The 26616-nt window shown below is 37.5% G+C and overlaps 1 protein-coding gene across 2 annotated transcripts in view; it reads left to right on the plus strand.

The window, feature by feature from the left end:
• LOC145997343 (gamma-interferon-inducible lysosomal thiol reductase-like protein) overlaps positions 1-26616 on the plus strand; it is a 47830-nt gene that overhangs the window by 11356 nt on the left and 9858 nt on the right. The window contains exon 1 of one of the 2 annotated variants that reach the window (XM_083134297.1): positions 19679-19795. The exons of the other annotated variant lie outside the window; for it this stretch is intronic. Within the exon in view, the coding sequence (XP_082990423.1) occupies positions 19706-19795 (90 nt within the window). The 5' untranslated portion in view covers positions 19679-19705. Of the gene's footprint in view, positions 1-19678; positions 19796-26616 lie in introns of those variants that run through there. 2 annotated transcript variants of the gene reach the window in all.

A 26616-nucleotide genomic window follows, 5' to 3' on the forward strand; every position in this document is an offset into this window, starting at 1 on the left:
CTAAACAACTTTGTGTGTTGCTGGAGGAAGCAACGCGAAGAAGAGGTTTTTATTTGTTTAACAGATTACCTTAATCATACCCAGGCTGGAAGCCCGGAGTTGACATCAAGCAACTCCACTCCACCCCTTCTGCACTCATTTTCAGTTATAACTTTTTGGCCAAGTTATGGCAGACAGTTAATTAATTATATTTCTATTTTTGCCACATTTCAACTATCTATTTCTTTTCATTATGTGGCACATTTTCAAAAAAAATTGATGCATCGTACCTGTGAAGGCCAGGAGCTGCAGTCCTCAGGCCAATAATCCTGTTCTAATCTTGATCATATTCTGCACAATTTGCGCCTCTCATATATAAATCCTCCTAAGCCTACTAGCTGCTTAAGCATACAAGTGGGCATTGGATCACAGTTTTTGTTTCAAACGCCTTGGAAATTCCTTTCGCTTTCCAATGATAAAGTTAAGGAAGTTGAAAGAAGAGCTTAAATTAATTCCATTCAACTTATTATTTACGCTGACTTTCGTAAACCTATTCACTAAATCAGTGTTTCGGCAAAGGACAAAGCTTTTTATTTAATGAAGATATGTGAACTTGTCTGTAATATAGATAACATCCACAAGTAAAATATACATGGAGTGAACACCATAATAAACTTATTTATTGAACCATTCGCATTTTCTCAAGGGTATATATTTATTAAATTTGATTGGGTGGGCAATCGGGAGGGCACAGCAATTTTTGGGTGGGCAATTGCCCACCCGTGCCCACCCCTGTCGCCGTCCCTGAATTATTGGCTCTGGAAATTATTCATGAATTTTCGCAAGACATGAAATGAGGTACAAGCGGATGTTTCCTCTATTCCATTTTTCCTCCGTAGACGTGAAAAATTGCAACTTTTATTAATCCATATCCTATTAAATTTATACATGTTTATAAATGCCCTGAGGCAAGTTTCTCTCAGTTTAGCTTTTATTTATTTTCTTTTAGAATGAAAAAAGAAGCTACACAGAAAATAAAACAAAATTTTCTCAATCCGTTTACTTTGTTAGTGTTTTTTACAGAACAATCTATCTGACAAACGGAAGATTATTACAAAATAATATATCTTGAAGTTGATTAGGTAAATCTTTTGTTACATTGGAATCATACAAACCCTTTATATTGTCAATATTTCTGTATGTGGAAGGGAGGGTGAGAATCTGTAATACGGAAGGTTGGAATAGAGAAAACATCTGCTTGTATCCTTGAATTTTTGGAAAGTTCACCTTGAAAAACAGGAATTATACTTGAATTTTATCATGGTCCTAGTGACCACCATGAATCTTTTTTGCGTTATCCACACTCAAACTTCACCTTTTGTCTGTGAGGATCATTTTCATGTGCTGAAAATTATCTTTCAACAGAAACATAGTCAGTAGTGCTAATTTGAATTCTGAAATATTACTTCGCAAGGCGTGAATGCCAAAAAGGACCAAACTGGCGCGAAAGTGAGCAAGGCAACACAGATCAGAAGTTTGTACAGTGAGATCCATTAGTATTGCCGTACAAATTGTCCATCACCATGTTCGTGCACTTTATTTGACCCAGTAAGAGCTTCAAGAATTAAATGAAAACTCAAAACAAGCTCTTGGCAACTTCTGCACCAGCGTACATAAAAATGCATCGCTTAAAAACGCATAGGATGTAAGAGAAAAATTAATGAAAATAGTCATGGACAATTTGCACGGTAATACTCATGGATCCCACTGTACTTGGGACTGTGCAGGCAGTAGAGACGATTGGGTGCCAAAACTGAGAATGGGGAGGGGGGAGGGGCAAGAACAGTTTACTTTATCTTAGTAGGCAAAGCTTAGCATTAAGAGTCTATAGTGCAGGGGTAAAAAGTAGGGGGGAACTGTCCCCTTTCGTCGCCACTGTCTGCAGGTAACCGTGACGTCAGACATTTTTGTTTTGTTTAAATCTTTGATAAACATCATACACTTGGAGGGAGGCAAATCGACAGAAAACATGTTTCAAACACGTCAGTCATTGAATTATTTCGGCACCAAACCTGGTAAATACCTCTGTGAGATATAGAAATACTGTAAAACCTAAAAAAAAGGTTTAATTTAGACATATAAACCTAAAATAGGTTCTAACAAGCAAAATAGATTATTTTAGGCACTATAAAACTTAGTCAGTTGTTTCGTTGTTTTTTTTTTATGAAATGCCAATATAACTTGTTATTTCTTATTAACCTGCAAAGTAAAAAAAATAGGTTAAAAACCTAAAATCCGACGTCTAGTCATCACTCGTCAGCAAAGAAGAGAACAGTTCATGCCATGCAACACGGACTACAAGTTAGCGTAAAGAATGTAGAATCAGGGCCAGCGCTATAGAGCGTCCCAACCTTAAAAGTCAGTATGGAAGTAATACATGAGTTTTGCCAATAGCTCTGTCGTTCTCTACCACCGCTGCGTTGCTAGATGTTACAAAATTTACAAAATGTAAAAGTAAAAAAATTAAAACTGATATCATTATCCTGTAGAGTTTTTTATGCTCTATTTACTGACGGCATTATATAACCTGTCATAAATTCATGTGATCTGAATTTTTCATAATTATGCAATTTTGCAAAACTCTTAACTTTTTGTTCTAGTAAATACTTCAAAAGCCATAAATATCAAACCGCTTGAACAACCTTGCCAGTTTTTTTTTCTATGGGATCTATGATGTTTGTAGATATGATATTCTTCGCCTGAGTGAAATTGCTTACGAGGAGAGTTTTATATATATATATACACATCGGATATTTTGTATAAATCATCAGACCGTAACACGAAAAAGTTGGTTAGCGAGAAACTTTTCGGTTTGTTGCGATACACATGCAGACCAAGCGAGAAAAGTGTTGACCATTGTTTGAAGTTATTTTTAGAATGCATTGTTACTCCACAGCACCGTTATTTATTCCACAATCGTAGTTTGTTTATGCGGGCTGTCTCGCGTATCAAATTCATTGCGCGCCACCGAGGTTACAATTCAGTTGCAGGGAGGTGCACCTGTTCGTAGGAAGTGCAGTGTGCTTTATTTTCCGTAAAAATATGTATCTTCATGTTTGTTCTTGCATGTATTTAATTCTGTTTATCTAAAGGATACAACATTCAACAAAAGAAGTAATAATAGTTGCGTGTATTACACATATAATGCAAATGTAAAATAGTAAATAGTTACGTCGAAATATAAACATTTACAAACAATTCTTGAGGTAACTATAGTTTTTTTCCCCAAAATGCATCAAATACATAGATTTTGATGATTTCCTATACGATATTAAGGAAGTAAATTTGTCGCAATCATTAGCGACTAGATGCTCCTCCGTTTGTTGATCTGGTAACGCCGCGATCCATTTAACCCATACTGACTTTTAAGGTTGAGACACTCTTTTTTATAGTCATTTTGCCGCCCTGGGCAGTGGCGGCAGATGCCGATCCCTTCCACCCCCGCCTCCATCATTACGCAGCAACGGGAAATTGAAAATCAATATATATTCCTAAGTAATTCATCAAACTATAAAATAAATAATGAGACTTGTTACGCTGTTAAGCACCCCCACATCCCCTAAATGTGCCTTCATGACATGGTGCGATATGCACGGGGAATTTTACCTTTACCTTTGCATGTAATATTCTTATTCGTATAATGCTACCTTGCATAAAATGGAAACAACCGTGTTTCAGACATGATTGACCGAAGATTTTTTTTTTAAATAAGGCTAATAAAAATACTAACAACTTTGTTCGCCACTTGCCACGGTTACCGACAAAGTTAATAAATTCGAAGTTCTACACTCACATTAGGTGCATGACCCTTTATCAGTTTAAGGTCTCCTTTGGTGTAATTCTTTTATTATAGCCGAAAGCATTTTTATTTCATCATTTAATTCAGTAGCCTTCGTGTGTTAACATTCCGGCAAGTTTTCTACACTTTTCAGACAAGAGATCAGATCTTTATGCTTACTACGGTAATATCATAAAAGAAATTGAAAATTCACTATGTTGTTTAAGATGTTCAAATCGTTCTCTTAGAGCTAAAATAATCGTCTAGCACCTGGCAATAAAATTCAACTTTGTACCGTTTTTGTGGATTTTCAACAGTTTCGTCATACTGAAACTGCTTCTTCTTTAGATTTCGGCCCTGTACAGTGTTTCCTATCTTTGGATCATCAATATCTAAATTCGATGCCAATGCTTTCTAATCAACCGGGACTCACAGGTCGTCGCTGCCCGCCGACGCCTCCACGAGTGGAGGGAGGGAGGCTCTGCCAGGCTGCCAAGTGGCGTCTAAGAAACTTTGAAATTTTTCATCACCCTGCTTTTTTTCAAAGCGCTGATATGTTTGCAAGAAATCATGTAACAGCATCTAACACCGTAGATTAATGTTTTGAAGACATTTGCTCATTACATTACGTGGAGTAAAAAGTTATACCAGATAACTAGTGTGTAAAGGAATGTAAAGTCACGCAACTGGTTAGCAATAGACAGCCTCATGTGCGACCATTTGGACAGTTTTATTGTCGCCAATTATTTGAAGTAGCGCATCATAGACCTCTCCTACTTGATATCTCAACGGAGTTAGGTATCGAATCTGCTTTCTTACCTTGTGGCACTCAGTGGTTTTAAAGTGAGACTACTGATATGCTCCTTCAAAACGGTGGTTGGCACGTATTAACTTCAAAGTTATATAATATAATATTATAACTTTCAAGTTTTCAATAGGCTTATTTTTTTCTTCTCTTCAAATTTTACCGCTCTGGGCGGTGGCACGGTTCGACCCCCCCCCCCTCCTTTCCGCCGGCCCTGTGTAGAATAAAGTCACGGTAAAGGTAATTTCGGCAACTGTAGCCGAGTTACATTTGAAAAAGTGTAACTATAATTGAGTTACTTTTTGAGCAAAGTAACTGTTACTGTAACTCGGTTACTTTATTAAAAGATTCCAAAAAAAACTGACGTTAACCACTCAACTACGATAGCCAGCTTTCTTCGTGTATAAGGTACTGTAACTTCCCTCTCAGTCTTGAACCGCAGAGCTCTAGGAGCAAACTTATTGCTCGGATTATCTTCACAGACGTAAAATTCTTTTTAATTTCTGCAGCACAAGATAACATGCTTATCTGACAATGTTCCATAAAAGAGTTCTTTTTTCCGTCATCGAGAGTCACCTCACATCCCAAACATCGAAGTCTGAAAACGCATAGTCGTCGTTCTCGACTAGATGTGACGCCAAAGTTGAGCAACCAGAGTTTACACTTCTAAACGAACGAACATAATTAATCCTAAGTATCGTTACATAATGTAACCAAGAGAGGGAAGGAAATTACTAATCAATATGGCTCGGAAGTTGATGAAAAATCATCTTTTTTTTCTGAGCATTGAAAACAATGCTAAAACTGATAGCAATCAGTTTTCCTTCGCTTAGAACAAGAAAAAGAAAGGTTTTTATTTTGAATTTTCGGCCCTTTTTTCCCTTTAGGTCATTTTTCAGTATTTTTCCTGTTTTTGTTGCATTTTTCTTCATTTTTGAGGTTCATTCTTCTCCTCCCCTGTTGTTTCGTGAATGTTAAATGCATTTGCTAGCATAATTTACTTTTACATATTTAGATGACATGGTCTTTTCAGCAAGTTAATCGAAAATACGGTCAATGGAAAAGCGCAATATTATTTTTAGGCCCCTGGTGTAATTTTAGAAATTCATGGATAGCAACAAATCATTCCATCACCCCTAAAGACCCATAAAACGAAATGTGTATGTTCGTTAACACTCTCTAACTGAAATGTTTGTAGTAAATTTATTTCCCCTCCAGCAAACTTAAAATACGTTGCGTGAAGCCTATACTTTAAGGTTCCCTCGCTGGCTACTATTATCGCTTTAATCTGTGGTTTTAAAGTAAAATTAGTCACAATATACGCAAATTATAACATCATGCACACGATACACAATTGCATTTTCAGATGCTGACCGACTACTGTATCGTGCAAGGCCTCTGAAAGGAGGTGAATGGCTTTTACAGAAAAACCTTCCGGTGCATTTTATGTAAGCTTGAAATAAAAATAAACAAAACTACATCAGTAGTTTCCACCAAAGAACGGGTTTTATAGAATTATTCAATTACCGTCTTGAAATTCAAGAAAAAATGAACCTCTCATTTTAAGAGCTAAAATTATTTTTGTCATTTTTCACCATTTTAGGTCATTTTAAAATAATTTTAACGTCATTCTGTAGGTGATTTTTTAAAGATTTTTTAGGGAATCATCTTTAATCAATCATTTTCTACTGTGTATTAAACATTTAAGCATTAAAGATCAAATGTGCAAATATACAAGAATAACATTTTTAAGTGATACAGGTGACTTCTAATCCATACAAGTGTTAAATAGTATACACAATAGGCCGTAAAGGTCTTATCATCGATAATCAGAATGGAAGACTCAAATGATCTTCATGCAGCTTCGTCTTTTCATTCTGAAAACACTGGTGTTAATGACACGAATCCTATTATTTCACCCGCATTCTACATTGAAGTAGATAATTCTCAGATAATAACCCATCAAGAAGGTCAAGGTCAAGAAGTCATTTAAGCCCAAAGCATGGATAATTCTCTTAAATCTTCGAACGTAAGAATCTCGGCTCAGAACTTCTACGATCATAACAGTAATGGCCCTTTCATAGTTCTGATAGAGGGTCCAGGAAGAAACATCGGTAAACTTGCGGGCGGGAGCCTAGGTAACAAATTTCGAAAAGCAGAAATTCCAGTTAAATACATAGACCAAGGTGGACATAACAGGGTAAGAGTATATTTCAAGACTGCTCTGGAGGCGAATACGTTTGTTAAAAATGAAGGATTTCAATCTCATCTTTCCATTAAGTCTCGCATACCTCAATCCTTAGTTCAACGAGAAGGATTAATGTATGGTATAGAATTCGATGTCAGTGAGGAAGACGTAGTGGATGGCAGTCAATCATATATTCCAATCATTAGTGCTAAACGAATGAAGAAAAAGATATGGAAAAGTGATGGTTCGTTTCAGCTACGCGATACTAAACTAGTGTGTTTGACATTCAAAGGTAGACATCTCCCGGAAAAAGTAGCCATAAATAGCAGCATATATGAAGTAACAACCAAGGGCGCCGACTTTCCAAAATTTCTGTGGGTGCATATCAATGGCGGTTAGATCTGTAATTATCAAGTATTGTATACTTTAAACAACTTACATGAACAATGATTGCAAGAGGCAATGATATTATCAACACGTTACTAGAGGAAAATACCACATTCATACAAATTAAAATGACAAAATCTTCATAAATGCAAATCCTTTTAATTGTATTGCAGAAAGAACTATGCAAGGATTTTGTTGTGAACAGAAACTACAAAATGATTAACTTTATGTACCAAATAATAATAATAATAATAATAATAATAATAATAATCATGACATGTTAACTTTCAATATAAAACACATTTCTTCTTACGTCATTTGCAGTTATGAATTTGTTTGCAATTTTGGTAATGTCAATATTTTTAGTAATTTCTTGATGAACATGCAAAATTGCCAAATCATTCAATATTTTTTGGGTCATTGTTGACCGCAAAATCGTTTTCAATCGTCTAAGTGCTGAAAATGACCGCTCAGAGGTACAAGAAGTAACAGGTATAGTTAAAATCACCCGTACAAACTTCACAAATTCTGTGAGCATTTCACGCATGGGACCACTGTTTTCTCTACTTAAAATATTTGTAATGTCTGACAAGTTGGCCACTTTTTCTTTGTTCGTTCTGCACACATCTAGAAACATGTCCCTGTGCAATGTTAGCTTGTCTTTATCAAAGTCTGTCCCATCTCAATGTTTTAAGTGCTTATTATTTTTTGATAATGGCAAGTGAGAAATATTTATTTTATTTTGTTTTTATCAAACCAAAAATCTTGTGGGTGCGGCGCACCCACAAGATTATTTATGTGGGTGCTCGAGCCCCGGAGCACCCACGTAGTCGGCGCCCATGGTAACAACCCGACAGAAAACAGTCATTCAATGTAGAAACTGTTTCAGATTCGCTCACACGGCCAATCAACTGTAGCCGAGTTACATTTGAAAAAGTGTAACTATAATTGAGTTACTTTTTGAGCAAAGTAACTGTTACTGTAACTCGGTTACTTTATTAAAAGATTCCAAAAAAAACTGACGTTAACCACTCAACTACGATAGCCAGCTTTCTTCGTGTATAAGGTACTGTAACTTCCCTCTCAGTCTTGAACCGCAGAGCTCTAGGAGCAAACTTATTGCTCGGATTATCTTCACAGACGTAAAATGCTTTTTAATTTCTGCAGCACAAGATAACATGCTTATCTGACAATGTTCCATAAAAGAGTTCTTTTTTCCGTCATCGAGAGTCACCTCACATCCCAAACATCGAAGTCTGAAAACGCATAGTCGTCGTTCTCGACTAGATGTGACGCCAAAGTTGAGCAACCAGAGTTTACACTTCTAAACGAACGAACATAATTAATCCTAAGTATCGTTACATAATGTAACCAAGAGAGGGAAGGAAATTACTAATCAATATGGCTCGGAAGTTGATGAAAAATCATCTTTTTTTTCTGAGCATTGAAAACAATGCTAAAACTGATAGCAATCAGTTTTCCTTCGCTTAGAACAAGAAAAAGAAAGGTTTTTATTTTGAATTTTCGGCCCTTTTTTCCCTTTAGGTCATTTTTCAGTATTTTTCCTGTTTTTGTTGCATTTTTCTTCATTTTTGAGGTTCATTCTTCTCCTCCCCTGTTGTTTCGTGAATGTTAAATGCATTTGCTAGCATAATTTACTTTTACATATTTAGATGACATGGTCTTTTCAGCAAGTTAATCGAAAATACGGTCAATGGAAAAGCGCAATATTATTTTTAGGCCCCTGGTGTAATTTTAGAAATTCATGGATAGCAACAAATCATTCCATCACCCCTAAAGACCCATAAAACGAAATGTGTATGTTCGTTAACACTCTCTAACTGAAATGTTTGTAGTAAATTTATTTCCCCTCCAGCAAACTTAAAATACGTTGCGTGAAGCCTATACTTTAAGGTTCCCTCGCTGGCTACTATTATCGCTTTAATCTGTGGTTTTAAAGTAAAATTAGTCACAATATACGCAAATTATAACATCATGCACACGATACACAATTGCATTTTCAGATGCTGACCGACTACTGTATCGTGCAAGGCCTCTGAAAGGAGGTGAATGGCTTTTACAGAAAAACCTTCCGGTGCATTTTATGTAAGCTTGAAATAAAAATAAACAAAACTACATCAGTAGTTTCCACCAAAGAACGGGTTTTATAGAATTATTCAATTACCGTCTTGAAATTCAAGAAAAAATGAACCTCTCATTTTAAGAGCTAAAATTATTTTTGTCATTTTTCACCATTTTAGGTCATTTTAAAATAATTTTAACGTCATTCTGTAGGTGATTTTTTAAAGATTTTTTAGGGAATCATCTTTAATCAATCATTTTCTACTGTGTATTAAACATTTAAGCATTAAAGATCAAATGTGCAAATATACAAGAATAACATTTTTAAGTGATACAGGTGACTTCTAATCCATACAAGTGTTAAATAGTATACACAATAGGCCGTAAAGGTCTTATCATCGATAATCAGAATGGAAGACTCAAATGATCTTCATGCAGCTTCGTCTTTTCATTCTGAAAACACTGGTGTTAATGACACGAATCCTATTATTTCACCCGCATTCTACATTGAAGTAGATAATTCTCAGATAATAACCCATCAAGAAGGTCAAGGTCAAGAAGTCATTTAAGCCCAAAGCATGGATAATTCTCTTAAATCTTCGAACGTAAGAATCTCGGCTCAGAACTTCTACGATCATAACAGTAATGGCCCTTTCATAGTTCTGATAGAGGGTCCAGGAAGAAACATCGGTAAACTTGCGGGCGGGAGCCTAGGTAACAAATTTCGAAAAGCAGAAATTCCAGTTAAATACATAGACCAAGGTGGACATAACAGGGTAAGAGTATATTTCAAGACTGCTCTGGAGGCGAATACGTTTGTTAAAAATGAAGGATTTCAATCTCATCTTTCCATTAAGTCTCGCATACCTCAATCCTTAGTTCAACGAGAAGGATTAATGTATGGTATAGAATTCGATGTCAGTGAGGAAGACGTAGTGGATGGCAGTCAATCATATATTCCAATCATTAGTGCTAAACGAATGAAGAAAAAGATATGGAAAAGTGATGGTTCGTTTCAGCTACGCGATACTAAACTAGTGTGTTTGACATTCAAAGGTAGACATCTCCCGGAAAAAGTAGCCATAAATAGCAGCATATATGAAGTAACAACCCGACAGAAAACAGTCATTCAATGTAGAAACTGTTTCAGATTCGCTCACACGGCCAATCAATGTCGTTCACAGTCTAAATGCGCTACCTGTGGAGCAATTAAACACGGATATACATGTAGTCTCCCTACCAAGTGTTTGAATTGCCAGGGGTCTCATTCAGCCCTTGATAAAAATTGCCCAATGTGGCACAAAGAGCGTCTGATTCAGGAACGTATGGCTCTAAATAACTTATCATACCGTGAAGCTAAACAAATGATAGAAGGGACTTACATTACACAACCGAATGAACATTATGAAGCCCACAATTAATCTAAAAGAGTTTCCACCTATTCAACAATGTTCCAGTTCATCACCCACTGACTTAAAACATAAAAACTCAAAAGAACAATCATCTACTAACACAAAACTCAACACAACTTTGGAGCCCATTTTCAATAATACAAGAAGACAACAATATTCTTTGGAACACGACACAGTGGAACCAAAAGTATTTTCACATCCAGACATATTTGAGATACCTAATATTGCACACAAAAATAACAATGAACCTACAAAGTACAAAAGAAAATACCACAACAAAGCGAGAAATATGGTTCACAATAATCCGGATCACATCCCATCAAAAGCAGAAAGCTCCTCAACGGAGTCTGATATTACTCCTTCCTCATCTATAGGGAAAAATGTCTTCCCTTCTGCTAATTCTACGAATAGTCGACATTCTGAATGGTCGACAAAAAGCATTGATCAACCTCTCCCATCTACCGATAATATTCACGAAGTCTACACCTCACTTCTCGAAACAATACCACTCCTATGGTCAACCCAAGTTAAACTCAAAGATTTACATCAACAAAAACAGGTTTTACAACATATCAATGAGCTATCCACAAATCTGTTAAATGTGATACAAAACCTTACTTCCAAACAGAACAAGTAGTTTCTAGTTGAATGGAATATTATTAGCTTTTCTACACGAAAACTGGACTTATTGATACTAATAACGAATGCCATCCTTTAATTCTTTGCTTACAGGAAACTAAAGGTAGACAGTATGAAACATACAAAATTGTTCATTATAATTGTTTAGGCCCACCCTATTCTGAAAATGACCGAGGTATTAGCATATATGTCCACGAATCAAAATCATATCAGGAAATTAAGATATCCAAACATCATAAACTCTTCCGCGATTATAAAGTAGAAGCACGTGCTACCCAAATCTTCATAGAGGGAAAAATAACAATAATCAATATTTATATCCCATTAAATTACAATTCTCAGAATATAAAACCGTCAGATTTAGAAGCATTTATAAATAATACCCCTAGCCCATACATCATTGTTGAAGATTTTAATGCTCATCATATCATTTGGGGCTCACAATCATCAGACAGACTTGGGTCCAGCATCGCCGACTGGATAGAAAACAACTCATTTATTGTCCTAAATGATGGATCGCCCACCCATGTCCCACGCAACGGAAATAATCCCACACCAATAGACCTCACTATAATATCATAATCATTATTATCAAAATTTCAGTGGACCACAGCGGAAGAACTGTATGGTAGTGATCATTATCCCATTTATATTCATTCTCATTTTATATCCTCACAAGCTATCCCACATATCATATTTCCCATAAATCGCTGGAATATTAATAATCTATCATGGGAAACATATAGCCTACAATTCTAATAGATTCTTATATACTTAAAGAACAAATAAATTCCTCTCAATCGGTTTCATACTATACACTACTCCAAATTATCACAGAAGTTTTAGACATTCTTAGTTCACGGAAAAAGAGTAAATTTTTCACGAATAATTTTTCTAAAAATTCATTGGTGGACCTCAGAGTGCGAGACAGCAAAAGCCAACCGAAAAAAAGAGAGAGAAAATCAATTTGCTTCATATCCCACCCTTGAAAACTGAATATTATGGAAAAAATCAATAGCACAAGGGAAAAACATATTTCTGCAAGCCAAACGTCAAGCGTGGATTATATATTGCAATTCAATAGACATGCAGGAATCATCCCAAAATGTGTGGCATAAATTTAATTCCTTACTTAAACCATGTCCACCTCGTAAAAAACCAATAGATAATAATTGGCAAGACCAATTTTTAATGCTTTTGGCTCCACCATCAGTACACCTTCCATATAAAAAAATGGAGGAAAATATTGCAAACTTTTCACTTGAATTCCCTCCCATTTCTACGGAGGAATTAAAAAACATAATTAATAATGTTAAACCCACTGCACCAGGTTTAGATGGAATACCTTATCAAGCCATAAAATATCTATCGAAAGCAGGTTTAGATATACTTGTATCTTTTTACAACAACATATTCCGTACCGGTATAGTACCGAGGGAGTGGAAAGATTATATAGTTCTCCCAGTTTTAAAAGCAAATAAATCACCACATTGTGCTACATCTTACACACTCATAATGTTAATTTAAGTCTTGGAAAAAATATTCGAACGAACGATATACCTCAGAATTACCTGGACACTAGAACGTCAACGTTTCTTTTATCCACCTCAACTTGGCTTTAGAATCAATTATGGCAGTCAAGATGCAATAGCTATCCTAAGCACTACAATTCAAAATAGCAAAATTAGTCGTTCATACTGTTATAGTCTTTTTATAGATGTAGAAAAAGCATATGATTCAATCAATTTACATATGATGTGTAACAAATTAGAAAATATTTTCATTCATCCTCAATTATCGTTAATGATATGGAACCTATATTCCAATAGAAAGATATGGATGGTTCTCAGAAAAAATTAGTGACCCTCGTTTCATTACCATAGGAATTCCTCAAGGTGCATCTTTGAGTCCTTTATTATTTAATATTTTCACAAATGAAATTCATTCCTTACCTCTTTATCCATTCCAGGTAGTACAATACGCAGATGATTTCTGTTTTTACTGTACTACAGATGATGCGACCCAAGGCGTAATCAAAACGCCGAGATTAATTAGCTCATCCGAGAATGATTTCATAATTCAGGATTAACCCTTAGTGAAAATAAATCCAAAATTATTTGTTTTAATTTTTAATAACAAACGCGCAGAGAGTTATCCCAATAATATTTTACAAATTTCTGACATCCCAGTGATAGAATCTCACAAATATTTAGGTGTGCATTTTGATATACGTTTTACATGGAATACACACATTTTATATTTATTAAACAAAGGACAAAAGTTTTTAAACATAATTCGTAGCATGACAACAACCAAATGGGGTGGCCACCCAAAAATGTTACTTCTTTTTTATAGAAATTGCTTTCGCTCATTTTTCGACTATGCAGCTTTCAGCTACGGAGGAGCAAAATCCAGTCTACTCGACAAAATAGATATATTACAAAGAAAAGCATTGGGAATTTGTCTATGTCTTATGCAATCAAGCCCCAATGTAAGTGCTTATATGGAGAGTAAAGAAACATCTTTGAGTCACAGGCGAATTCAATTAACAATAAAATTCCTCCTTAAATCATGGGAAAATCATCCTCATCCATTTAATAAATTGTTTGAAATACAAAAAAATGGGCTGAAGCCGATGTAATAAATCCTCATACCACCTCATATTTCTTTGTGTACTGTCATTACTTATTTCTAGAACTTTGATCTAACACTTTCACTCTCTTACATCCTTTGATTTATCAACTGGATATTCCATTATATAATCAATGTTCAATTCACTTCAGATATCTAGGTTTACATGCATTGTACAGAGAAAAATGGCCAATGCATGTAATGATTTACACCGATGGTTCAAAGAATAACAAAGGTGTAGGATGTGCCTATTACATCCCAGAGAAAAACATTTATCAACAATTTAGATTACCTATAGATTCATCTATTTTTACTGCGGAAAGTTACGCTCTATACAAAGCCTTACAATGTAGAATAGCCGAAGATTTTAAAAAAAATATTCTCCTTACAGATTCTCTGAATGTTCTTCAAGCATTATCTACTCTATGTGATCAAAAGTATCCGGACACACCGCGAAACGTGTGTTTATCATAGAGGGCGACACAGTACTGCCATCTACCGCGTGGAACACATAGTCAGCGAACTCAGCAGACAGTGTGAGACAGCAGTATGGGATGGTCTGAGGAACTCACAGACTTTCAACGTGGTCAGTTGGTTGGGTGCCACTTGTGTAGGAAGTCTGTGTGTGAGATTTCCACCCTCCTAAACATCCCTCTGTCCACTGTTTCCAAAGTTATAGTGAAGGGATGTGTACAACCCAAAAGCGTGCAGGCCAACCTCCCATGTTGACCTCCAGAGACCATCGAGTGTTGAAGAGGGTCGTACAGCATTATCGTCAATCATCAATCGCCACCATCACACAGGAATTCCGAACTGCATCAGGATCTACTCCAAACACCATTACTGTTTGACGCAAGGTGCGGCAACTTGGTTTCCATGGCCGAGCAGCTGCCCATAAGTCAAACATCACACAGACAAATGCCAAACGTCGCCTCGTATGGTGCAAGGACCGTCGAAACTGGACCATAGAACAGTGGAAAATCGTTGTGGGGAGTGATGAATCACAGTACACAATGTGGCGATCCGATGGTAGGGTGTGGATGTGGCGAATGCCTGGTGAACGACATCTACCAGTCTGTATAGTGCAGACAGTAAAATTCGGAGGTGGCGGGGTTACAGTGTAGTCATGTTTCTCCTGGAGGGGGCTTGGCCCCCTTGTTGCTTTACATGGCAATGTCACGGCACAAGCTTACATTGCCATTTTAACAGCTTTCATGCTGCCTACCGTCGAAGACCAGTTCGGGGATGACCATTGTGTCTTTCAACACGACTGAGCACCCGTCCATACTGCAGGGCTTGTGGGGGAGTGGTTTGACGACAACAACGTCCCACTAATGGACTTGCCTGTGCAGAGTCCTGATTTGAAACCCATATAATATCTCTGGGATGTTTTAGAATGCCGACTTCGTGCTAGACCACACCGATCCACATCAATACCTCTTGTCATTTTGGCGCTCTGCGAGGAATGGGCTGCCATTCCTCAGGAAACCTTTCGGTACCTGATTGAAAGTATGCCTGTGAGAGTGAATGCTGTCATCAAGGCTAAGGGTGGGTCAACACTGTATTGACTGCCAGTGTTCCCGATGGAGGGTTGCCCAAACTTGTACTTTATATTCAGGTGGGTGTCCGGATACTTCTGATCCCATAGAGTACATCTTATCTCAAATTATGTCATCAATCATATCTTATTATTTTAATTATTCAACAAGTTCAATTTGCTTGCAAAAGGAACATTGACATACAATTCAGTTATGTTAAAGCACATAAAATTAACGTAGGAAATGATCGAGTGGACTTATATGCTAAACAGGCCAGAGATTTACAACTCATAAGTTTCAATAGGTTAATGTATACGGATTTATTACCACGAGTGAAAATCAAAATTATGGAACAATGGAACGAATAGTGCAAGGATCAATTTAAGTTTGTGGGCAATACATATAGATGGATTGCAGAATTTAAATGCAAGGTCCCTTGGTTCAATTCATACACACTCCCACGGCAAGTCAAAGTTTTTATTAATAGATTAAGAACAGGACATGTACGTACACCAGCACATTTAGCAAAAATAAATATTAAAACTCAAGAAAATTGTAAATGTGGCAATAATAATCCTGATGCTCAACATTTATTTTTAGAATGTCCAATTTTTTCAGGTCAACAAATCACACTCTACAAAGGTTTACAACGTTTAAAAATTCCATTTCCAATATCACTCTCATCCATTCTAACAGATTTATCCCCTTCATTAATATGGATGCTGTATGCATACGCTCGGAAATGTAGACTCGAAATATAAAGTGATATATATATATATATATATATATATATATATATATATATATATATTAAAAAATAAGAAGCAGCAAAAGGACAAAAAAAGTGAATTATTCATAATAATCGTTTTATGTTTGTGATTCTGATTAATTTGAGAGACTAGCTATCATATCAATCTTATAAGAAAACATTAAAACAAATACAAGACAATAACGATGTCCAAAGTCGACAAGATAATGCTGACAGGGACAGTTAAAAAGAAGAAGAACAATCATTTTCTATTGTTACTTGTCTATAATCGCGGAAGAGTAAAATTCGTCTCATTCCCGTTTGTGACAAGCTTCGCAGCACGTTACGCTCACCACCGGAAGAAAGAAAAATTTGTTCACCTGAAGATGAGAGAATAGGCGCTCTTTCGAAACGTAGTTTTAGAATAAGCACTAGCAGTGCCGGATCTACAAATCTTGGGCCGCCCCGCAAAATATTACCAAGGACCCCCTCTACCTACCTACCTTAACACACACACACACACACACATATATATATATTTACATTTATATATATATACACACACACAAACACATATACAGGGTGTTTGGCACCAACACTACCAATAAGAAAGTTGTATAACTAAGCAACAAAGAGGTTTATTGACATGCGTTTTTTTTAAAAGACAGAGAAACTCTACAAGTTTTTATGGTAATCAGTAAATCTCCACGTGTGCACCACGTGTTGCGCGACAGACGTCCAAACGAAATTCTATCTCTTGCCAGGTGTTTTCCAGCATCTGCGACGTGACTGTGTAACAAGCACTGACAATCCTCCGACGCAAATCATCCACATCCAGTACTGAGGTTCTGTACACATTGTCCTTTATGTAACCCCAAAGGGAGAAGTCCAAAGGGGTAAGATCAGGGGATCTAGGAGGCCATGCGATGGGACCAGCACATCCGACCCAACGACCTTCGAGGACTTCATTTAAGCGATCTCTCACGTGAGTGGACAGTTTTCGGAAACTTAAATTCTGCTAACCAATAGCAGCATTCGACTTTCTGCTGCACTGTAAACACCATTTTCACACGAAACGAACGCACGAGAAAATACCGACCGAGCGAATACGCAACAGGCTACGAAATGAACAGGTGCGTTATCGCGTTCAACGGACTTGCATTGTTGCCACTGCCACTATAATAAAACTAGTTGAGTTTCTCTGTCTTTAAATAGAACGCGTCAATAAACCTGTTTGTTGCTTGGTTATAAAACTTTCTTATTGGTAGTGTTGGTGTCGGACACGCTGTATAATGTATGTGTGTGTGTCTGTGTGTAATTCTTGATCTAATTTTGACAAAGTAAGGGCCTAGAGTCGGGCTCGAAAATTCATTTTCTTTGTTTTAAAAACCTATTACATTTAAATTACTAAGATATATTGTTTTAACAATTTAAATTCAACTCGTGTTGTACGTAGTCTAAATTCTACATTTCTGTTATTCGCGCTCTAACATTGCGCACATTAGTTCAGTGAGTACATTTTTTTTTTCAATTTCAGCATGTGTGTTTAGTTAGATGTTAGACTAGAGTAAATTAGTCTTTCAAATTACATATTTACTTTTCTAGAATGAAGTATGTGTAATTTGTTTAAGCAAGCGCAAAAGAGGACTTCTTAAAGTACTCAATGTTAGCAAAAAATTGATTGTAAATGGGTGCACATCCCTACAAGTAATTCTGCCAGCGCCCATGCTTCTGGGTCCCATGAAGTGTAATATTCTTCAAGGTGGGTCCTGGACTGAAAAAGGTTGAGAACCATTGGCCTAGAGGGTGATTCATGTCCCTTAACATCCCCTATAAAAAGTAAATGAGTTAGACTGGGTACAATTGGTCATGACAGAAACAGGTTAGGCTTAGGGGGAACCACATTGGTGTGTTCCAAGCGGATGTCCGGCATGTTGAATTCAACTCAAAATTTTTAAATGGGAAGGGGGTGATGTGATATATACTATATATGACACTGTTTTCTCACACCTGGAAAATGATACATTTGGTACAATCATGCAGTCATAACTTCTTCCTGATTAAAGTTAGGTTGAAGAAACCTTCACAACTGCATTTCTCGTGAAATTCTGGCCCGATTTGATTCTAAGTCTGACTGCCACGTGGGAAAGCCAGGCTTAGTGATCTAAGGTCATAAAGCAGTTCTAGGGCCCACCCAGCTTCAAATCAAGTGTTACCACGAACCCTCTACTATGCCAATGGCTGAGGGCCCCCTAAAGTCTCACATGTATCCCCCCCCCGCACTGCGGGGTTTTGCGGCTTGTAGATCCGGCACTGCACTAGACAAATGGATTATGTCCAATTAATTGCATACTAACTACTTCCAAACGACAACATTTGCAAAGTATTATTTTTAAAAAGAGATCTGTAATACGACACGCAGAGCAGTGGTAATGATTGAATTGTGCCGGAGGATTTTTATGATCCGAGAGCTGAAAACTTTCTCATTTCTCTATCGGAAAAGACATTTAAGAAGCTGTTTATGGTTTGTTAATGTGACAGTTTACAAGCACGAGATATAAGTGAGAGTGGCATATTTTCCGGGAGAGGAGTTGTTGACCTTGAAACCACAATAAAGCAGTGAGGAAGGGAGCTACGAGTATCAAAGTCATTGAACTTCTTCACAAGTCTAAAAATGCAGGGTGGCACTGTAGCAGCTAAACCAACGTCTAATGAACGATTTATATAAAGAGGCTGCCTTATTTCAACGTGGAATAAATTTAACTTTTAGAATAAAGCTATGGAATCATGGAATGTTCATTGTCATAAGTTCGTCGAAGGATTTTGTGAGTTTGGAGGAAAATAATTTGTTTTCCTCTTGGTGCCATATTATTTTTATATTCGGTCAGGGGTCGTTCTACAATAAGAACTGCAGAGCTACCAAGCTATTTAAGAAAATACTTTACTAACATTGCATTAGAAACAAAATAATAAATCAATACGTGCTTGTATATGTTCTAGCGTAAATCATCTTCGCAATGGCCTTCCAATGTAGTTTTATTTTTCCCGGTATGTGAACCATCAAATAAAGTGAATGTTCCCAGCCCGCATCCAATCCGGGAACCGTCACGGAGGATGCAGGGTTCCCACCAGGGCAGGGCCCCACACATTCTCGATCTAGACCATTTTGGGGGTGATGTGATCAGTACCACGCTTCGCTCCGTCCCAGGTACCCATTGATTTGAGGCTGGGTGAGCTGCTTTATGCGTGGACAAGGCCGGAAAAATTCCGACTCTAAATCATCCACTCTGGGAATTGAACCTGGTCAGACCACCGCGGCTCTTATGAAAGTTTCGGACATAAATAACAACATGGGAGAGCATTACCTATGTTAACAAAGCGCCGTAGCAAGTGGTTTCCTAGGAGCAGACAATGCATGTTTCCATAGTAGCCAGCGAAATAACTGAGAAGGAAATACTATGCTTACCACATACGTCATCTCAGCCTTATCCACCTTGTGTGCAGTGTTGGCAGGTCTCCTCTTGTACTCTCACGGCGAGCCCTGGATGGTAAGTAGCAGATTTCTTACGTCAAACCGTCGGCAAACGATCAAATGAACCTCGTACAATGCATTGAACAACCCGTTTGACGGAATGTGCAATTTTTGATGGCGGTGCTGCGTTGCGTGGCGGAGGGGGGGGGAGAGGTTGCTTAAGTTTTCTCAAAAGGATTAGTTGATAACACATTTTGATAAAATACAATTATTGGAATTGTAACTAACGCAGAATAACACCCCAGAAAGAAAAATATTTATCTTAAACTTCGATGTCCCACACTAATCAACCAACAAAACATAAGTTTCATGAAACAATCAAGGGTGTGTTTAGGCATAATTAAGGAATGATTGTACTTTTATACAATTAATTAGATTTGTGGACATTAAAGCCACGAGGAAGAAAAGGAAGTGCAGTGCGATGAGTGAAGTGAACTTCTCTGCTCCAACAAAAATAGACAATAGCTAGGCTGCTGGACAACCGATTCTCCAGATCCGAATCACTATGTGCCTCCACCGGGGAGGCTCAACTACGCGATGGTAAACGATATGATCTTGACATAGTTTTTTCCCGCCTGGTTATATCTGCCACGCTCAGAAAGTCATGTATTTCTTGGAGGATTCACGTGGAATGTTTTGCACCATCCACCGTATAGTCCGGACCTCGCGCCCAGCGACTTTCACTTGTTTCTAAAGAAAGGAAAATCTGTGGGAATCTGTTTGACGATGATGATGTGAAAGAATATTTATAACTGATTCAACAGGCAAGCGGCAGACTTCGATGACTCTGAATATAGAAAGTGGTTCCAAGACTTAATAAGTATTCATCTAATGGCGGAAACGATGTTGAGAAGTAAAGTATTAACAGGCAGTAGTGGAAGTTTTGTGAAATAAAATGTTATGAACGCATATTGACCTTTGTATCTTTACTTTCCGGATACGCCTCGTACCTGCTGGTGCCTTTGCTTTCTCACTAGATGAAGCAAGGCCTTTTTTTTTTGTCCAAATACATCAACACTAGTATTATGAACTCATAAGAAATTTATAATCTGCAACACTTGAATTTAAACGATAATTTCTTATTAGCAAATTGAAAACGAGTAGCTTTTCTTCTGAATTCTATTAGGATTGAATTAACATGCACAGCACATGCAAAGAACTAAGGCAGTGTCTGCTGCCAGGTTCTTTTTCTGCTGGAACCTCAAAAAAAGATGCGCGTGGCAGCAGACTCGGTCTTTGTCTTATCGTGATTTCATCATGCTATGCATGCAATTACGTCTGTAACACATACTGTGAAGTTGTAGCGATTACTTTCACAAATTTTCTTTAAGATTATGTTCCTTAGCATTCTTCTAATATAAACCTAAATGCTCTCGTAGTTAGGTTAGGTTCTGTTAGCAATAAAATAATATCGCTAAATGCTTTCTAAAGAAAAAGGGTCTAGATTACCTGTACATTCATTCCCACTAATCATAAACTTGTATTTCTCTCGTCTCAACCTGTTCTTAAGATTTGTAACATCCTCTTAGCAGACGAATTACGTGGCAGGAGCAAATTTGAAGCTTTTTCTTACTGCTGACACGTGCGTGGCAGCAGACTCTGCCAAGAACTAATCAACTGTTTTGGTATTCCTGATCTTTGGAAATCAATATTGATGCGATCTTATTCTACCATCTATGAACAGAAAATACAAGCAATAATTGTTAGAGGACAACAATTGTCATTGTCAGTCAAAGAGAAGATATGGCCAAGATCAGTGGCGTGCCAAAGGAGGGATTGGGGGTGTTATACCCCCTCCATTTGACCAGTGTTCCTAAAAAAAAAGTCTAAGGCAGGATAAGATGGGAAAATTAGGTCTGACTACTAAAAAAAAAGTTTACCGCCGCTTCCCTTTCGAAAATACTGCGTACGCCCCCCCGAAAAAAAAGGCAAGAATACCACCGGACAGAGCTTGGTTTTTCAATTTCATTAGATGCGCGCGCGGTCTATTCCTCTCTCGCTAGAAATATTTGATAACCATTGTAGTACTGGCAACATTGGTCAAATGATACGCATCTGTCCTTTCCTCATCCTGTGTAACTGGAATGTAGGGTTTCTAATTTAAAACTGGTTATGCCACCTCAAGTGGTGAAGCGTAGTTACTGGAAGGGTAGGCACAAGCATGTGAAAGAAAAAGAATGGGGGGAGGTTGATCTGGTTTCGGTTGAGAGTTTGTTTTCATGAGCATGTTTTATACTGTACGTTAAAATATGGGGGGAAAAAAATCAGCAAGAGCTGAAACAAGCCACTATATTACCTCGATCTTCAAAGAGAAATTGTTAGACACGTTAATAAATATTTATATTAAATACAAAAAGTTGCACTCCAAATAAACCTCTGCACATAAAATTACTTGTAAAAATGCAGAAAGAATGCAAGTATTTCATTTACTTAGATCTTTGCATTAACCTAGTTTACTGGTTCTCAACCTTTGCACGGCGCGTTAAATTACTTTTTTAAAAGTTGATGCCCCAATCCCAAGAATTTTATAGCTTTTTATTATTTTTTAAACTATATACGTTAATTAATATGTACCCTTGGAATTTAATATTAATCGATAAATTATGACATGGAGAGTTTTAGTTCGATTGTGTTTGGTTTGATTTGGTTAATTACTTCAATTTTCTGCCACTTTTGGCTAATTGCGAAGATGAGGATGGTTGTTGATATGATGAAATTAATGAAAGGGTCTTCACAAATAACACACATGCCCAATCCGGGATTCGAACCCGGGACCCCTAGCATCGTAGCGCGCCGTGCTAACCACTCCGCCACGGAGATCGGCTCTAAGCTTGCTGACAAACAAAATTTCGTTTAAATTAGTTAACTAAAATGTTCCATTGGATCCAGTTGTTGTTATCTCTGGCCAATGTGATTAAATTAATTTGGTAAGTGCTGATTTTCATTGGCACGCTCCATTTCGGCCACCGAAAAATTCCAATAAATCAGAATATTTCCAATTCAATATATTTATTATAGAAAGTTGCTGCGCAAACTAAACTGACCGCAGTACCCTTCCGTCAACCTCCACATTTGGAGGTGGGAAGGCCCCCGGTTAGATTATTTTGATCGCTTACTGCAACTACCACAGATAAGGCTTATATACCCTTGTCTGTGCTGCTAGTGCCGCGAAAGCATTTTCTATTATCGCATTCGAACTCAAGCCCGAAGGAAACATCATCTTTCCAGGCGGTTGCCACCTAGGGCTGCTCCTCGAAAACGCAGGAGAATCTCTCGCGTCCCGGTATCATTGATGCCAGATCCGGTACCGGGCCGTGGCCCTGCGATTGAGAAACACTGATCTAGATGGGTACAATTGAATAGCTCGCAATAAAATATCTAAAAAATTGCCACGTTTCGGAACGAGACAGATTGTTGGTTCACTATTTTGCATGCGCAGATTTTTGGCAACGATGAACGATACCAATCCCTTCATTATTAATTTTGTGCTTGAGCTACCTACAACAGGGAAAATTGCAATGGGAACCTGTGAAGCTATATGAGCAGTGGTTCTCAACCTTTTTCAGTCCGGGACCCACCTTGAAGGATATTACACTTCATGGGATCCATAAGCACGGGCGCCGGCAGAATTACTTGTAGGGTTGTGCACCCCATTTAAAATCATATTTTTGCTAAAAGTGGCGCAGGAACGTTTTTCATTTCGGGGTACAACAAAATTGAACCTCCACACATACATATTTCTAAAATTGGATTTCTGTTTGTTTTTTAATCGAAAGTTTTGATAAATAATTTTTATTTCTTTATTTTTTAGAATCTACAGCTATTTTTAAAAATAGCTTTGAAAAAGAAAACAATTTCGAAACATATAAAGCTCTAGACCTCGTTCTTGGTTCATTTGTAATTTAATGGAACGGAAAAACAGAAGTTTGTGATATGAAAGTCGAGAACAAGCACCAGGGTGCGAAATCACTGCAGATTTGTTGGGCGGATAAGCAGACAGACACACACACACACACACACAATATATGTACCAAGGGCGCAGACTTTCCAAAATTTCTGTGGGTGCATATCAATGGCGGTTAGATCTGTAATTATCAAGTATTGTATACTTTAAACAACCGCTCAGAGGTACAAGAAGTAACAGGTATAGTTAAAATCACAAACAAGAGAAGAAAAAATCAACTATTGAGGTAGTCGGCAAGTAGTTATTTTAAAACAAATGTTGACGAATGGAGTGGGCGTATTGTAGTGTGTCACTTGTAAGGAAACATCAAAGCAAGCCGAAAAGACGGGATTCTATTCACAATACAATATACTTCCATTGTTATTGTGGGGACTGCCTTTGACTTGACCAGAGACAGGCAAGGAAGGGGGAAATCTGTTGCTTGGTTGCCTTTGCACAAACACATTTGAAACAATTATGTTTTAGAGGTTAGAAATTTTAGCTTCCATCTCAATGTTTTAATTGCTTATTATTTTTTGATAATGGCAAGTGAGAAATATTTATTTTATTTTGTTTTTATGAAACTAAAAATCTTGTGGGTGCGACGCACCCACAAGATTATTTATGTGGGTGCTCGAGCCCCGGAGCACCCACGTAGTCGGCGCGCATGATATGTACTGTCTGTCTGGCTGCCTTAGCCGAGACCATGGACGGAAGTGCGCATGCGCCAACCGGAAGCGTTCAGTGGCTAAATAGGGGTGACGGAGCTATGGACAGGAAGCGGGTTCCTTGAAAATCGTCTGCTGTAGAAACAGCAATGAAGTTTCTACGTAGTAACATCGCCGCCAAAATACATACAGAGATGTTTACGAATTATGTAAGTGTTATGTAAGCCAGTCATATACTATATCAGCAGACATATCAGGAAAGTATTCATATCGTCACATTAGTAGATAAACTTGTTTGTAAACCAGTAGCTTTATTTTAGATCATTCAATTAAATTGATCTTCTTGGAAAATATTATAATTAGCACAAATGTACACAACATTAATCAGGATAGTATTCAATAATAATAACATTGTTGTATATGGTATTATAAATATAAATGTAGTAACTGAATGGCTTGTGACACTTTCTAGCATAACAAGGGTGTTTTGTAGAATGTGCAACAGGGGCCAATACGTCCCAATTTTCCTCATTCCACTTCGAGACGGTTTGTTGCGAATTGTGAGAGCCATCACAAACACAACAAGCAAACCCACGCAAGCTAAATACTACAGGGTAGTTTAGCGAGTGCTTCTCCCTGCTTCCCCTCTCGCGTTTGGACTCGTCCTTTCCAGGTAGTTTCGTCTTCCTTGGTCGGACTGTGTGTACAGTGGCGGCGATTAGGGGGCGAGGGGGCAGTCCCCCAGTTTTTGCCACTTTTGCCCCGCGTTATGCTAAACTTTATCTACGAGCAGGGACGGCGCTACAGGGGGGCTAGGGGGCTGAACCCCCCCAAAAAACTGGTCTCAGCCCCTCCTGTAGCACCCTAGATTTTTGTAATACGGTAGATGCATTTCGATCGAAAACTTAAAAAGTAGAAGTTTACATTTTCCATTATAAAACTTCCATTGGGACAAGTTCAATATTCAAATACATTTTCTAGTTATGTTAGATCGCAAGGTTGCCTTATTTATGATGTGTTGTAAAATTAAATAGGGGGAGAACAGAACAGCTGCAGGGTCACTCCATGCCAAACCATCCAATGGCGGTTGCGTGACCACTTTAGAAAAAAATCATTTTTAGTACATTGGTTTTGATATCTAGAAACATGTACAAACTAGGGATGGCCAAACGGATCCGGATCCGGAACTATCTCAATCCCATTATAATATTACCACACCTTAAAAGGTATTATGATCTTCGATTACAAAGAAATTTTTCATTAGTTAGTCCTACAAGAATTTTTTTCAAGTGTTGTTCCTAAAATACTTTGCTACGCATCGGCTAACACACTCGTGCACAAAAATAATCTTACTTGTTTAACATAAAATGTCAGAGGTGATTTTGTAAATGCCATTGAAACGAATATGTATTCATTCGAATGTATTGGAAATGAAAACACACATAAATGTGAGACATTCCATTCCAGGATGAAACCTTTAACACACATAAGAAGATAGAAACGTTATACAAAAATTATACAATTGTTCTAGTTCCAGTTTTACAAATTAAAATAAAACATTATAATACGATATGCAGTGTTATATAATTACAAAGTGTAAGACTAACAATGGAGGTTATCTAAGTGTACCCCTCCGATTTCCACGAAACTAGGCAGGCGTATAGTCGGGCCCAAAGGAAGAAATACGTGTTTTTTTGTTTCAGCTAAAAAAACGCTTTTAGGGTTAAAACACCCTCAAATGTCAAGATGAGGACAAATTGAAGTAAGGATCTGACCCCTGTGTCCCTCCGATTTCCATGAAACTTGGCAGGTGTATAGTGGGGTCCAATAGAAGAAATACGTGTTTATTTTGTTTCAGCTGAAAAAAAACTGTTTTAGGGGGCAAAACCCCCTCAAATGTCAAGATGAGGACAAATTGAAGTGAGGATCTGACCCCTGTGTCCCCTTCCGTTTTACATGATACTTGGCAGGTGTGTGTATAAACGGGCCCAAAGGAAGAAATACGTGTTTTTTTTGTTTCAGCTAAAAAACGGTTTTACAGGGCAAAACCCACTCAATTGTCAAGATGAGGACAAATTGAAGTGGGGATCTTACCCCTGTGTCCCCCTCCTATTTCCATGAAACTTTCCAGGTGTGTGAATAAACGGGCCCAAATGAAGAACTACGTGTTTTTTTTTTCGGCTAAAAATCTGTTCTAGGGGGCACCCTCCCCTCAAATGTCAAGAT

Source organism: Lepisma saccharinum, chromosome 13 (assembly GCF_977018435.1).
Source record: "Lepisma saccharinum chromosome 13, izLepSacc3.1, whole genome shotgun sequence".
Classification (NCBI taxonomy): Eukaryota; Metazoa; Arthropoda; class Insecta; order Zygentoma; family Lepismatidae; genus Lepisma; species Lepisma saccharinum.